The sequence below is a fragment of the Galeopterus variegatus genome, unplaced genomic scaffold (genome assembly GCF_000696425.1).
Source record: "Galeopterus variegatus unplaced genomic scaffold, G_variegatus-3.0.2 Scaffold147, whole genome shotgun sequence".
NCBI lineage: Eukaryota > Metazoa > Chordata > Mammalia > Dermoptera > Cynocephalidae > Galeopterus > Galeopterus variegatus.
This window is the reverse complement of record NW_007726258.1, coordinates 254,803-268,930: the sequence shown is the minus strand read 5'-3', so window position 1 is coordinate 268,930 and position 14,128 is coordinate 254,803. Positions and strand designations below refer to the sequence as shown.

General features: G+C 44.6%; 1 protein-coding gene across 1 annotated transcript in view; it reads left to right on the top strand.

The window, feature by feature from the left end:
- DNAH10 (dynein, axonemal, heavy chain 10) overlaps positions 1-14,128 on the top strand; it is a 150,365-nt gene that overhangs the window by 121,578 nt on the left and 14,659 nt on the right. Inside the window, exons 57-64 of the mRNA XM_008591330.1 lie at positions 1,912-2,093; positions 3,430-3,566; positions 4,503-4,720; positions 5,800-6,021; positions 6,322-6,469; positions 8,212-8,491; positions 9,179-9,408; positions 10,394-10,667. Coding sequence (XP_008589552.1) covers positions 1,912-2,093; positions 3,430-3,566; positions 4,503-4,720; positions 5,800-6,021; positions 6,322-6,469; positions 8,212-8,491; positions 9,179-9,408; positions 10,394-10,667 — 1,691 coding nt within the window. The remainder of the gene's footprint in view (positions 1-1,911; positions 2,094-3,429; positions 3,567-4,502; positions 4,721-5,799; positions 6,022-6,321; positions 6,470-8,211; positions 8,492-9,178; positions 9,409-10,393; positions 10,668-14,128) is intronic.

Genomic DNA, 14,128 nt, shown 5'->3' with positions numbered 1-14,128 from the left:
AGCGGGTTCGTAGTGAGTCTTCTTCCAGGGAGGGCAGCATATCACCATTTCTGTCTCTCATCGCTGAGTTTGTTTTGTGATAGAAGAAAGGAATCAAATGAAGCAGTGCCATCTCCATTTCTCTGACTTACAGCCTCAGTATTTCAAACACCTCAGTTATGTGGTTCCGGAAAGCTCTGTACTCTAGATAAATGAGATCCTAGGGCACGGCCTGTATGCTGATAGCGGAGAACTTCACTTTCATAGACTCATGGGATTTGGGAGCTGGAAAGGTCTGGTTCCACGTCCCCACTTTATAGATGGGAAAACTGAGACCCTTGGATGGTTCCTAACTTGCCCTGACACTTAGGCCTGGGCTCTTCCTGTCCTGAATCTGAAAACATCCCCTTGCTACTTTCCTCCCCTGATTATTCAGAGAGCAGCGGCCTGGGCCTGGCTTCCATCAACTCTGAGAAGACGTTTTAAAGACAGTTGACATCGTTGCCTACTTTCATAAGCAGCAGGCGCTGGCCTAATTGAACCTTTCCCTGGTGACTCAGGGCTATTGCTTTAATCACCAGGCTTTGTGCTGGAGTTGTGGATGCCCTCCCTCCCTCCTGGCCATTGCCCTGGCTTGTCCTTACACTCTGTGGTTCCTCTTCTCCTCGTCTGTCTGCAGGGAGACGGTGGGGGTTCTGGGGCCAGGAGGGTGTGGGGTTTGCCCAGTACAGAAAGTCCTGAGCTTTGATTTTTTTCAACATGGATGTCTAGAATTTTCCTCTTTTAGCCAGACACAGCAACACAAAACTGCCGCCGAGGTCTTTTGTTTTCCCTCCTCTCAAAGATGAAGCATGCAGCACTTCTCTCTCTCTCTCTCTCTCTCTCTCTCTCTCTCTGCCTTTCTCTGTCTCTGACTTTGTCTCTCTGCCTCTCTCTTTTTTGTCTCTCTCTATCTCTTTGTCTCTCTGTCTCTGTCTGTCTCTGTCCCTTGGTCCCCCTCCTTCCTCCTCTAGGTCACCTGGCCTCCTCCTGGGCTCCTGCCCCACCTCTCCCATGCTGCCTCCATGCCCTCCAGGGCCTCGTCACCTTCTGCTCTCCTCCCTTCCTTTTCCTTCCTTCCCTTCTTTTTCTTTGCCTTTTCTGCATCCTCTGCTTCTGTCTCTCTTCACGGCTTTGTCATTGAGGCTCATGTGGCTGTCATAGACTTTGCCTGGCAGCGGGGAGCCTGAGCAGCCCCGCGGGTACCATCTGCAGGAGATGGTTCCATCCTTCTGAGGTTTTTGCACCTAAACTTGCTGCTGTTCTGCCTCCTGTTCCTTTTGCGTTCTGGTTCTCCAAGGGGTTGAGGGCACTGGACATCTGAGTGTTGGAGAAGCAGAGTGGTGGTCTAGTCTTAGCAAACCCAAAGAAAACACTTAAGGGGTGACATGGCCTAGAAGGATCCCAGGATGCGGGGACCCCAAACCTCCCAGGCTGAGTGAACATAGCCAGGTTATCCTGTTTCTTTATCTGGTAAATGTGAAAAAATGATGATGATGATGATGATAATGACAATAATGATGGTAGCTACCACGTGGAATCTGAAGAATCACCCCAGGGAGTAATTAAAACAGTTTCTCAGGCTCCAACGTGACCTACTGATTCAGACTCTGGGGGTGGCTTAGGTTTGTATTTTACTGACCCCCCGCAATGATTCTGGTGCCCAGCTGGGTTCTAGGAGCCTTGTCTGGAACTGATGGGTGAAACCTGCCCTGACCTCAGGGAAGCTCCCACCCAGGAGCTGCTTTGTGTGGGGATCAGGCTTCCTTTGTGTCCCTCACTGTCACCTCCAGAGAATGACTTCTGGTGGAACTGTTCTTTCTGGAGTGCTCTTCCAGGCCAGATTCTGACCCCTCCCCGGTCTGACCCACATGTGCTTTTGCTTCCTGCCAGGTCATTTGCTAAGCCCCCGAAGCAGGTGCAGACGGTCTGTGAGTGCATCCTCATCATGAAAGGGTACAAAGAGCTCAACTGGAAAACTGCCAAAGGCATGATGTCCGACCCGAACTTCCTGAGGTCCCTGATGGAGATTGATTTTGATTCCATTTCCCAGAGCCAAGTTAAAAATATCAAAGGTGGATATAAATGGATGTGGGAAGAGCCAGGGTTGATCTAAATTTGGAATTTGAGTAGATGGGTCACGGATGGAGAGCGAGGAGGGGGCTTGTCACAGGCAGGCCCTGTAGTCAAATGGTGTCACTGTGTCCCTGCAGATAGAACAGGTAGACTGATTGTCCCCAGAGGAAAATGGCAGCAGTGTTGCAAGAAACAGGAAGAACGGATTGAACAGACAATAGCAGTGATGCCTGTGGGTGTTTAATTTAATTGGTAGCTCTGGTTCTCCCTGTCAGGGAACAAGACTCCTTGTCTTCTGCACATCTCCTCCCATGTGCATGGTGGGGACAAGAGCTGGTCTAACCTTGACTTCTCCCCTCGCACCTCTTGTCAGTGCCTGGGGAATGGGCAAGGGGGAGAGGATGGCATCACCCAGCGCCGACCCCTCCGTCTTTGGCTATAGAATGCCTGAGTTCTTTGAGCCCGGTCTAACCCCGACCCCACCCGGTGCTCAGCAGGCAGAGTGATGCTTGTCTTTGCAAAAATTAGTGCAGTTTCCTACTGTCGCTCTTTATCGTGATGGTGTTTTTAGAACCTTATCATCAAATGCTCATTTTTAGCCCCTTAGAAATAAAAGTGAACTAAACACAAACATAACAATTATAAAACGTAAGGTACTCCCTCTATCTGAATACTGATTGGATGAATTTCCACCTATGTGAAATTGCTCCTGGGGTGAGGGTGCGGGTGGAGGTAACAGGTGACCTGTAATGGCCTGTAATCCCTGTCAGCTGCCTGTGCTGAGCTACTGTGGTGCCCAGGGGGGAGTCTCCCTTGTACCCTGGGTCCCTGGGGCTGCTGCGTGTCACATGGAGGCACCTGGGTCATAAGATGTTCCAGGTGGAAGCAAACTGTGCCCCTCACTCACATCTTAAACATCCACTTACACAAAACCTATCCTGGTTTGGCCCCATGCTGATGTCCATAGGAGGGCTGTCTGGGTTCCACTCACAGGGTTACTGCAGAATGAGGGAGTACAGGCTGAGCATCTCAAAGCAAAAAAACCCAAATCCAAAACTTTTTGAATGACAACATGACATTCAAAGGAGATGCTCATTGGAGCTATTTCAGATTTTGGATTTTCACATTTGGGATGCTCAACAGTAAGTGTAATGTAATGCAAATATTCCAAAATCTGAAAAAAATCCAAAATCTGAAACACTTCTGGTCCCAAGCATTTTGGATAAGGGATACTCAACTTGTGGTTACACTTACTTGGGTCATAGGCAATTCCTGTTTTATTTTCCCAAGATGAAGCTTGCCACTCACAGAAGTCATTGTGTCTTTGACCTTTAGGCCTCTTGAGGACTCTCAACACCACAATTGAAGAAATGGAAGCTGTAAGCAAAGCTGGGCTGGGAATGCTGAAATTTGTTGAAGCTGTAATGGGCTACTGTGATGTTTTCAGAGAGATCAAGCCCAAAAGAGACAAGGTATTTCTCATCTGTAAGACTGAAACACCACTGCCAAGAGACTGATTTGGAGTCAGAATTACTGTGTCCTCTGTTTTGCTGGAAAAATTTTGGCAAGGTTCTGACTTTAAACCACATGAAAATCTTTTTCTCCAGTAAATGGTAACCCTGAAATACAACTCTCATTTAGACATAATGTGAACGGACAGAATGGAGGTCTGAAAGACTTTCAAACTGTGTGTGAAAAGTGTGGGATAAAAGACGTTCAAAATTGTTCTCTAGAGTTAAGGCAGAGTTTTTCAACCTCAGCACTATTGGCATTTGAGGCTGGGCAGTGCCTTGTTGTTGAGGGGTGGGGTGGGGGGCTGTTCTGGGCGCTGTAGCGTGCTTAGCAGCATCCCTGGCCTCGCCCCAATAGATGCCAGTAGCACACTCTCCCCCAAGTTGTGACATCCGGAAATGTCTCCAGACATTGCCAAATGTCCCCAGTAGGGTAAATTAGCCTTAGCTGAGAACAACAAGGTCAAAGTAACGTGGAGAACACAAAATACAAAGAGAATTATAAGGTTGAAATGATCCTTTTGAGTCATGTTTTGACATTGTTTTATAACTTAGAATTTTATTACTCAGAAAACTTAGAACCAGTAGTAAGACCAGTTTTGTCTTCAATGTATTCTTTTGCGTTTTTGACTTAGAACTACTGTATCATCTTACTGTGACCTCAGTATGCATGAAAAGTAAACCATCTGCTAAGTTGGGTGCGGGATATCTTTTTCTAGTAGGATCTGCAAACAATTAAAGGAGTAACTAAGAAAAGAAGCCACATGCCTCCGTATAGCATACGGTGACCCCAAAGAGTATGAACATCATTAGAACATATGCCCAGGCAGGAGATCATTTTGTCCCCGCCCTACTACGGTCCTTCTCTCCATCGTTCTGCAAATGATCTTCCCTTAGGTGGCCAGGCTGGAGCGGAATTTTTACCTAACTAAACGGGAACTAGAGAGGATCCAGAATGAGTTGGCCACAATCCAGAGAGAACTGGAAGCTTTGGGTGCCAAGTATGAGGCAGCCATACTGGAGAAGCAAAAGCTGCAGGAAGAAGCTGAAATCATGGAGAGGCGGCTGATCGCTGCAGACAAGCTCATCTCGGGTCTAGGATCGGAAAACGTCAGGTCAGCTTGGTTAACGGAGCCACCTGATGAGTGGTTCTGCGTGAAACAGTTGTGCTTTGTAGACGGACCTCATCAACAGAATTTCTCGCTGTGTTGATTCTTTATTCCATGTTGCATTTTTAGCTGAAAACCATGGACAAGTTCTGATTTTGCTACGATCATGTTTACGGTGGCTAATGGCCATTTTACAGACTCTGTTTTTTATTTGGTACCACGTGTTATTTATTAAGTAATTATCAAGCGTTAAGGAGGCAGTGCAGATGTGGAGAAGGGGAAACCGATAATATCTAGCAAGATGCTCTAAGATTTGGGGGAATGTTTACTTCTTGGTGACCTTTAACACCTGGGTCTGTTCTGGAAGAGTCTGGAGGGGGAGCCCATCTCTGTCACTGCACAGGTGCCTTCTAAGAGTCCTTGTGGCTTGTTCGGTCCTGGCCTTCAGTCTTCAGTGGGTGGGGCTGTTTGATACTTAATGGGCAAGACCATCCCGCCATAGTTTACCCACTGACTATGACAATAGTTTCTAATCTGGCATCTCTAACTGTGGTACAGAAAACACTGAAAAATATTGTCTGCTTACGGGAAACAACAGTTTTCAATATTTCTGAAACTTTGAAGACTATGGGCGTTTACCAGAAGAGGCCAAATGAAACACTTTCTTTGAGGTAGAATTTTCTTGGGTAGAATTCTGTCACTGAGTAGGACCAGAGCTTGCTAGCTCTCCTGGGCTTATTTACATGTTTTTGACTAAGCATTTGGAAACAATGTGATTACTACTTAATAAATAGCTTTGAGACTAAATGAGTCCCACAGATATTTATTGAGACTCCTGCTTGATGCCAAGTTCTGCTGAGCCCTGGAATGGAACAGTCTTTCAATGCCCTGGGTCCACTAGGATGGGAAATTGCCAGATGAGCTGGTGATCTCTAGAAGGAAAGAATATCTCAAAAAAAAAAAAAAAAAAAAGTTTCTTTCTGGCTGGCCCTGCTAACAAGGTGTGAAGCTGGTTCTTCTAGAATGTTCCTTTTGACTGTGGCCAGAGAGTCACTGCTGACCACAGCCTCCCTCTCGTGTGCCAGGTGGCTGCATGATCTGGATGAACTGATGCACCGGCGAGTGAAGTTGTTGGGGGACTGCCTGCTCTGCGCTGCCTTCCTGAGCTACGAGGGAGCGTTCACATGGGAGTTCCGTGACGAGATGGTCAATCAGATTTGGCAAAATGACATCCTGGAGCGGGAGATCCCCTTGAGCCAGCCTTTTCGGCTAGAAAGCCTGCTCACGGATGACGTTGAGATCAGCAGGTGCATGGTGCCCTAGATCCAGAGGATGGGGTGGAGGGGTGCCTAAGGGTGGGGTCTGTGTGGGTGTCACCCAGGGGAGGGCTGATGGGCTGGGGGGCATGGTAAGGGGTACAACTGACTTGACTGCACAGAAATGGCAGGGTGGGCTGCAAATCCAGCCCAGAGTTCTCCCCAAAGTCTGAAGAGGATTGGAGCAGCCTTGCGGGTGGTAGATTGTTCTGGAAGGATGATCCTACATCTTTATCCCTGAATTCACAACTTGGTGAGAAAAATCCATTTCCCTATGGCTGTCCCTTGCAGGTGGGGCTCCCAGGGACTGCCCCCTGATGAACTCTCGGTGCAGAATGGCATCCTCACCACCCGGGCCAGCCGCTTCCCCCTCTGCATTGACCCCCAGCAGCAGGCCCTCAACTGGATAAAGAGGAAAGAGGAGAAAAACAACTTGCGGGTACGGCCAGCTCCACCCTGTTCCCCTCTGCCCTCACTGCCCATTCTCAGGACAGTGTCCAGCTTCCTGAGAAGGCCCCTCCCACCTCCTCCACCTGGCAGCCCTGTGCCTCCAGCAAGGCCCAGTTGAAATGCCACCACCCTGACTCCCCATGGCAGCCCGCCCTCTCCTCTGTTCACCCACCCGCTGTGTCCTCCAGGGCAGCACCAACCACCTTAATTGTCCTCTCCTCTTGACATGTGGGTCGCCCTTTCAGGCTGTGAGCAACCTGAAGGTGAGGTTTTTCTCATCTTTGTGTCCGCTCTACAAGTGCAGGGCTTGGTGGCCCTGGACATGGGGGTGGGAGGGTGAGAGTAGCAGCTTGATTGAGATATAATTCACATGCCATACAATTCACCTACTTAGAACATAAAGTTCAGTGGTTTAGTAAATTTACAGAGTTGTGTAGCAATTACCAGGGCCAAGTTTAGAACATTTTTATAACCTCGAAAAGAAATGCTGTATCCCTTAGCTGTCACCACCTCGCCCCATCCTTCCATTCCCTTCTCCCCCCAGACCCTGGCAATCACAAGTGTATTTTCTATCTCTGTGGATTTGCCTGTTGTGGACATTTTATATCAATGGAATCATACAATATGTGGTCTTTTGTGTCTGGCTTCTGTCACTTAGCATGATGTTTTTAAGGTCCATCCATGTTGTAGCATGCATACTTCATTTTTTTTATTGTTGAATTATATCCCATTGTATGGATAGATGACATTTAGTTTGTCTGTCCATCAGTTGATAAACATTTGGGTTGTTTCTACTTTTTGGCTATTACAAATAATGCTGTCATGTAGATGTATGTTTTCAGTTCTTTTGGGCATATACCTAGGAGTGGAATTGCGGGGGCCCAATCATTTTTTGCTGAACTAGTTAACAAATTAGTGATTTTCAGTTTTACCTTTTCCGTATTTTTTCTGGTCCCTGCCTCTTGGTATTTACACGCTGTTGGGGGAAACCTATTTGAATTCCAAGGTCAAGGGAACATGTGCCTCTAGAATTCATAAATGTCTATAGTGGGACAAATACCATTATTACAGGAATGTTCCTAGACTTCCCTCTTCCCTTGCCCTGCCAGGGAGTTCTGCAATTGCCAGCTTACTCCTGGTCCCCCAGTCCATTCCAGCTCCATTCCGTCTCTTAAAGAGGAAGGAGTCTAGCTTATGGGGTGTGAGGCTAGGTAGATCAACATAATAAAAGAGGCTGGAGAGGAAGGGAAAAGGGAAACCCTATGGGAGGACTAGCTGGAGAGTATGTTGAGATATCAAAGCAGTCATGAGGTTGGAGGGAAGTAAACTGAAGAGGAAAGAGGATTCAACCAAAATTGTGGATCTGTGTTTAAATTCCTGAAGTCTTCTGATGTACTGAAACTGTCTCACAATGACTTTTGGCTGCCGATCTGAGCTTTCTCTACGTGATGCTGCTCTGAGCCTGAGCCTCGTGGATTTCTGGGTTTCTATGGGTTCCATGTCTTGCTTCTTTCTCTCCATTCTTTTTACTTCTGGCTCCCTTCAAATTCCTGGCACATCTACTCCCCACTTCCAATTCACGGTTCCCCTGTACAAGCGTACTTCAAAAAGTTTGTGGAAAAATAGAAATAAAATACCAATCTTTCCACGAACTTTTTGAAGGTCACTCGTGTTTGCTGAGGGCACGATGAAATACATTGACTTCCAGCATCTGCTTTCCCTCTCTTCCAGGTTGCTTCCTTTAATGACCCTGACTTCCTCAAGCAGCTGGAGATGTCCATAAAGTATGGGACTCCTTTCCTTTTCCATGATGTTGATGAATATATTGATCCTGTGATTGACAACCTCTTAGAAAAAAATATAAAAGTCTCCCAAGGACGGCAGTTTATCGTGCTGGGAGACAAGGAAGTTGACTACGACTCAAATTTCAGACTGTATCTAAACACCAAGCTGGCCAATCCCAGATATACCCCGTCAGTGTTTGGGAAGGCTATGGTCATCAATTATACTGGTAAGAAGTATGCACGGAAGCTCAGTTGCAAATCAAGGGGGTTACCAAGGCTTTCATGGGATGTCATTTCACTCAGGGACCCTAGATCATTCTTTCACGTCTTAGCTGGTCAGCTTTTAATGATTAAACAACACGATTAAGAAGGCTTGGGGGCCTTTGGAAGGCAATGAGCTATGTGTCTCAGGTGCGCTGAGTCGGGGCCGTGAGGCTGTGCGTTCACACTGGTGTGGGCTGAGACCTCTGTCTGCTGGGGCAGGAGGTCATTCTATATTTGTGTATTTAAATATACGTTATGGTTTTGGACTTTTCCTTTTCTTCTCAGTTGAATTCTGATAGGAATCAGATGCCATGTCTCACATTCTCTAAGGTGGTCGTACAGCTACTTAAAGAGCTTAATTTGATTTGGATGTACTTTGAACTGGGTATGTGGGGGCCTGGATTTTATTAGTGCCTCTTTGTCCTTTTTGTCCACCACTCTGTATAGCAATGTCACCATTTTGCTGTCTGATGTTTTCCACTTCGTTGCTTTAGGGTGATTTTGGTAGGAAGCGAGTCTCTGTGCTCCTGAAATGCTGTCTTAGACCCACTCTGAGCTTATGCCAGGCACAGCTGTGTAGGTGGGAAGACACGGTGCCCAGCCTATTGGGGGGACACAGGCAGTGAAGGCCATACGCTATCCCCCAACAGTCACGCTGAAGGGCCTCGAGGACCAGCTGCTGAGTGTGCTGGTGGCCTATGAGAGGCGGGAGCTGGAAGAGCAGAGGGAGCATCTCATCCAGGAGACGAGTGAAAACAAGAACCTGCTGAAGGATCTGGAAGATTCCCTCCTTCGAGAACTGGCGACCTCCACAGGGAACATGCTGGACAACGTGGAACTGGTGCAGACGCTGGAGGACACCAAATCCAAAGCCACAGAGGTATAAACAGCAGGGGAAAATGCATTGGGATGGGAGTGCGGGGCTGGACATGCCCTTGGAGGGCCAATTTCCTCATTTGCTCAGTGAGAAAGGGGACTCTGTGATCTCAGGGGCTCATTCACGGTAACTGAGGGTTGAGGGGGCATTAACCCGTGCTCTCATCAGACTCAGGCTTGATTCACCTGAGGATTTTCCTGATGAGAAAAGGCCACCTCCACTGGGGTGTGCTATAGGAAGGACAGTCCTAAAGATGTTCCCAGGGACCTTTGTGCATCAGGTCAGCCTCTTTCAACTGAGAGTGATAGGAAACACAACCCTACCTGGCTTAAGTCAAAAGGGAAGTTATCATCTTAGAAAGCAGAGAAGGCCAGGGATGGCTTCAGGCAGGGCTGGATCCAGGACTCCAAAGGTACCATCAGGACTCAGTTTCTCTCCATTTCTGGGCTGGGTGTTCTGCTGGGTTGGCTTCGTTCTCTGCCAGTTCTCTTTGTGGTCACAGGATGGGTCTGGACTCATGTCCCCTCAGGTTCACATCCAAGGGGGTAAGTGAGAATCTTTTCCTGTTCCTATCTTGAAGGTCCTGAGAGTCCCTTAAGTCACATGCCTACCCAGACCAGTCCCTGTGGCCTGAGGATGCTAGGCTTGGACTGGCTGGGCCTGGGTCACATCTTTCTCCCCTGAAGTTGGGGCAGAGCCCCACATATGGAATGAAAAGGGTGTGGGGGGTACTTGGAGAAGTAAGAGCTGGGACTGTTCTAGAAGGGGGCATGGGTACAGGGGAGTCAGGCCACAGATACCTACCACATCTCACCAGAGGGTGGGTGCCTGGGTCCCCTGCAGGCCCTCGTTGTCTCCAGACTCCTGGGAGTGTTGCACAATCTCGTGGCTGTCGCCTCACTGCTCCTGCCCCTTTCCATTTCATTGGTCTTCCTGATGGTAGACATAAAACTTCCTGCTTCCTGGGTAACTTGTGCCTTGTCTTCAGGTGTCAGAGAAGCTCAAGCTAGCGGAGAAGACAGCCTTGGACATTGACCGGCTGCGGGACGGCTACCGGCCGGCTGCCAGGAGGGGGGCCATCCTGTTTTTCGTGTTGTCTGAGATGGCCCTTGTCAACTCCATGTACCAGTACTCCCTGATCGCCTTCTTAGAGGTCTTTGGACTGTCACTCAAGAAGTCACTGCCTGATTCCATTCTCATGAAGCGGTTAAGGAACATCATGGACACGTTGACCTTCAACATCTATAACTATGGTTGCACAGGTGAGCACTTTTCGCATTGATTAGAACAAATGTGCATGTCTCGGTGTGTATGATGCGGCTTTAAGGAAATGATCTTTGAAAATGAAAACTTACCAAATGGCAGAAATGTGACTATTCTCTTTATAAGAGGAATATTTAGAGCATGGGTTTTTAAAATAGTAGCTTTATTGAGATATAATTCACATACCATAAGTTCCCTCTTTAAAAGATACACAATTCCATGATTTGTAGTGTATTCACAGAGTTGTACAATCATCACCACCATCTAGTTCCAGAACATTTCCAACAGCCCCAAAACAAAACCCTGGACCATTAGCAGTCACTCCCTATTTCCCCTTCCCCAGCCCCTGCCAACCACTGATCTACTTTCTGTCTCTACAGATTTACCTATTCTGAACATTTCCTATACATGGAATCACACAGTACGTGACTTTTCGTGACTGGCTTCTTTAACTTAGCATCATGTTTTCAAGGTTCATCCATGTTGAACTGTGTGTTGGTGTTTCATTCCTTTTTATGGCTGAGTAATATTACATTGTGTGGACAGACCACATTTTGTTTATCTCGTGAAGAGCTGGGCATTTGGGTTGTTTCTTGTTTTTGGCTATTATGAATAATGCTGCTATGAACATTAAGGTACAGGTTTTTATGTGAACATATGTTTTTAACTATCTTGGATATATATCTAGGAGTGGAATTGCTAGGTCATATGGTAACTCTATATAAACTTTTTGAGGAATTGCCAAACTGTTTTCCAAAATGGCTGCATTGTTTTTCAATCCCTAAAGCATTGATTTCTAAATACTAAATACTTTTTATTATGGAAAATTTCAAGCATATACAAAAGAGGATAGTATAATGACCTTCCATGTACCCATTACCTAGCAGTAATCAGCTCTGGGTTAATTTATACCACAACACGGTTTCCTGATTATTTTGAAATTTTTCTTTGTATTTAAATCATTTATCTGTAAATACTGTCATCCCTTAGTATCCACAGGTGATTGGTTTCAGGACCCCTTGCGGATACCAAAACCTTCAGATGCTCTTATATAAAATGGTGTAGTATTGCATATAACCCACATGCATCCTTCTGTATACTTTAGATCATCTCTAGATTATTTATACCTAATACAATGTAAATGCAATGTAAGTAGTTATACTGTATTGTTTTTTATTTGTATTATTTTATTGTTGTATTGTCATTATTTTTAAAAAGTATTTTTGACCCACAGTTGGTTGTATCTGAGGATGTGTAGCCTGCAGATATGGAGGGCCGACTGTATTTTAGTTTGTATTTGTAAAACAAGGGTCAACAAACTTTTCTGTAAAGGGCATATAATAAATATTTTAGGCTTCGAAGGCCCATTGTAGCACAAAAGCAGCCATAGATGATATGTAAATGAATGGGCATGGCTGTATTCCAATAAAGCTTTATTTACAAAAACAGGCAGTGGGCTGGATTTGAAACCTGGCTGTGGTTTACCCATCCCTACTCTAAAATATAAGATTCTTTTTCAAAACTTAGACATAATGCCATTACAATATCTAAAATTAATAATTCCTTAATATCACCATATATCTAGGGTTCGAGTATTTCCAATTGCCTTATAAAGTATTTTTTACATTTGCTTAAATCAGGATCTCAATAAGGTCTATACTTTATAATTGGTTATATGTCACTTAATCTCTCTCTTTTTTTCCCCTTACACTTATTTGAGAGAAACCTGCTTGATTGTCTTGGATGATTTCCCGTAGTCGGAACTTTGCTGATTGCATCTCTGTGGTGTGTTAAATATGTTCCTCTGTCTCCTTTATTTCCTGCAAATTTGTAATGAAGTTAGAGCTTGAACAGATTTAGGTTCTGTTTTTGGTAAGAATACTTCATATGTGGTATTTCCATCAGGAATCACATAATTTCTAGTCTTTTTTGTGTGTGATGTTACCAGCCAATTAAAAGGATTTTAAAAATCTGCCTATTTATTAAGGCTTACAAAAGAATAATATTCTAATTCTTGCAATCATTCTGCATTTCTTAGCTGAAATGGTTTCATGAAGAGAAATTTAGCTCTGATCAACTATTTGGTTACCATGAGGTATAGTTCATATGAGAAAGGCAGGTCAAATGCTGGATTCTTCTCCTTTATTATTTTTATTTTTTGTATTCTTATGAACTCATGGATTTAAACATATTTGGTATGTTTCAGTACATTTCAGTAATTGCCCTTATTGATGTTCAAATCATCCTACCTTTGGCTATTTGGAGCCTTTTCAGGTTGGCTTATGAGTCCTTTGCCCCAATTTGTAGTCTTTGATAGTTTCCCTACTTTCTGGTAGGACAAGGTATTTCAGGTGCATCATGAACATAACTTGCCTCAGACCTGGAATCAGCCATTTGTCCAAGGAACCCTGGTTCTTTTGAGCACAAAATATTATTTAGAGACCAAAATCTCAGTGCTATGGGTGCTCAATACCTTTTCAGTGGGCTGAGCTAAGAAATTTTAAAAATATACCATGAGTTCATAGTGACAATTCCAATTCAAATTTAGAACTAAAGGATTTTTACTTAATCACATCAATGATATACCAGTATCTATCTCCTTCCCTCATGTAAAAACCCTGTTTTTTTCTTTCTTATTACGTCAATAAACTCATTTGTTTATTACACACACACACACACACACACACACACACACACACACACACACACACACACAGAGTCTCATAATAACAATACCGAAACAACAGCCACCAATATGATTACTGAAAGCAGTTCAAAATGTCTTTTTTTGTCCCCAAAGGTAAAAATTGCTAGTGGGGTGTTCAGTTAAATTACTGTGTTTTTATATAACTCAGAATAGTTCCTCTCTGTGTGTTTATGCCACCAACTTAATACACAGTTACATTCATTTTTTCATTTTGCCTTTGACTATTAGAGTTTAAAATTTTAATTAAATGTACATGGTTCTGAAGTCAAAATATATTCAGGAAATTCTGTAAAAAAATGACCAATTTCAGGGTGGACCAATTGCTCTCCATTCTGGTGTCTATCTTCATCTTCATCTTGGGTATTCACTTTACCTTTCTCTTGTGTTGAATCTTCTGTTTTCTGTTCTTGTGTCTTCCTCCTTTGTGGCTTAATGCTTATTTTGGCAATCCTTTTGCTTTCTCTCCTTTATAAAAGCTTTATATAAGCTTTTAGTGTCTTCTCTTTATTTTAGATATCCTAAAATTTCATAATTTGGATTGGTTTAGACCTATTTTCACCCACTGTGGTCTGCCCTCAGTGGGCCATTTCAATCTGTAAATTTATGTCTTTCAGTACTGAAAAATTTTTGTGAATTATTTGTTTCCTTATCTCTAATTTCCCTATATTCTCTTTCTGGAGCTCCAATTATTTAGATGTTGGACCTCCTTGGATGATTCTCTAATTTTCTTTTTGCTCATATTTTCCATGTTTT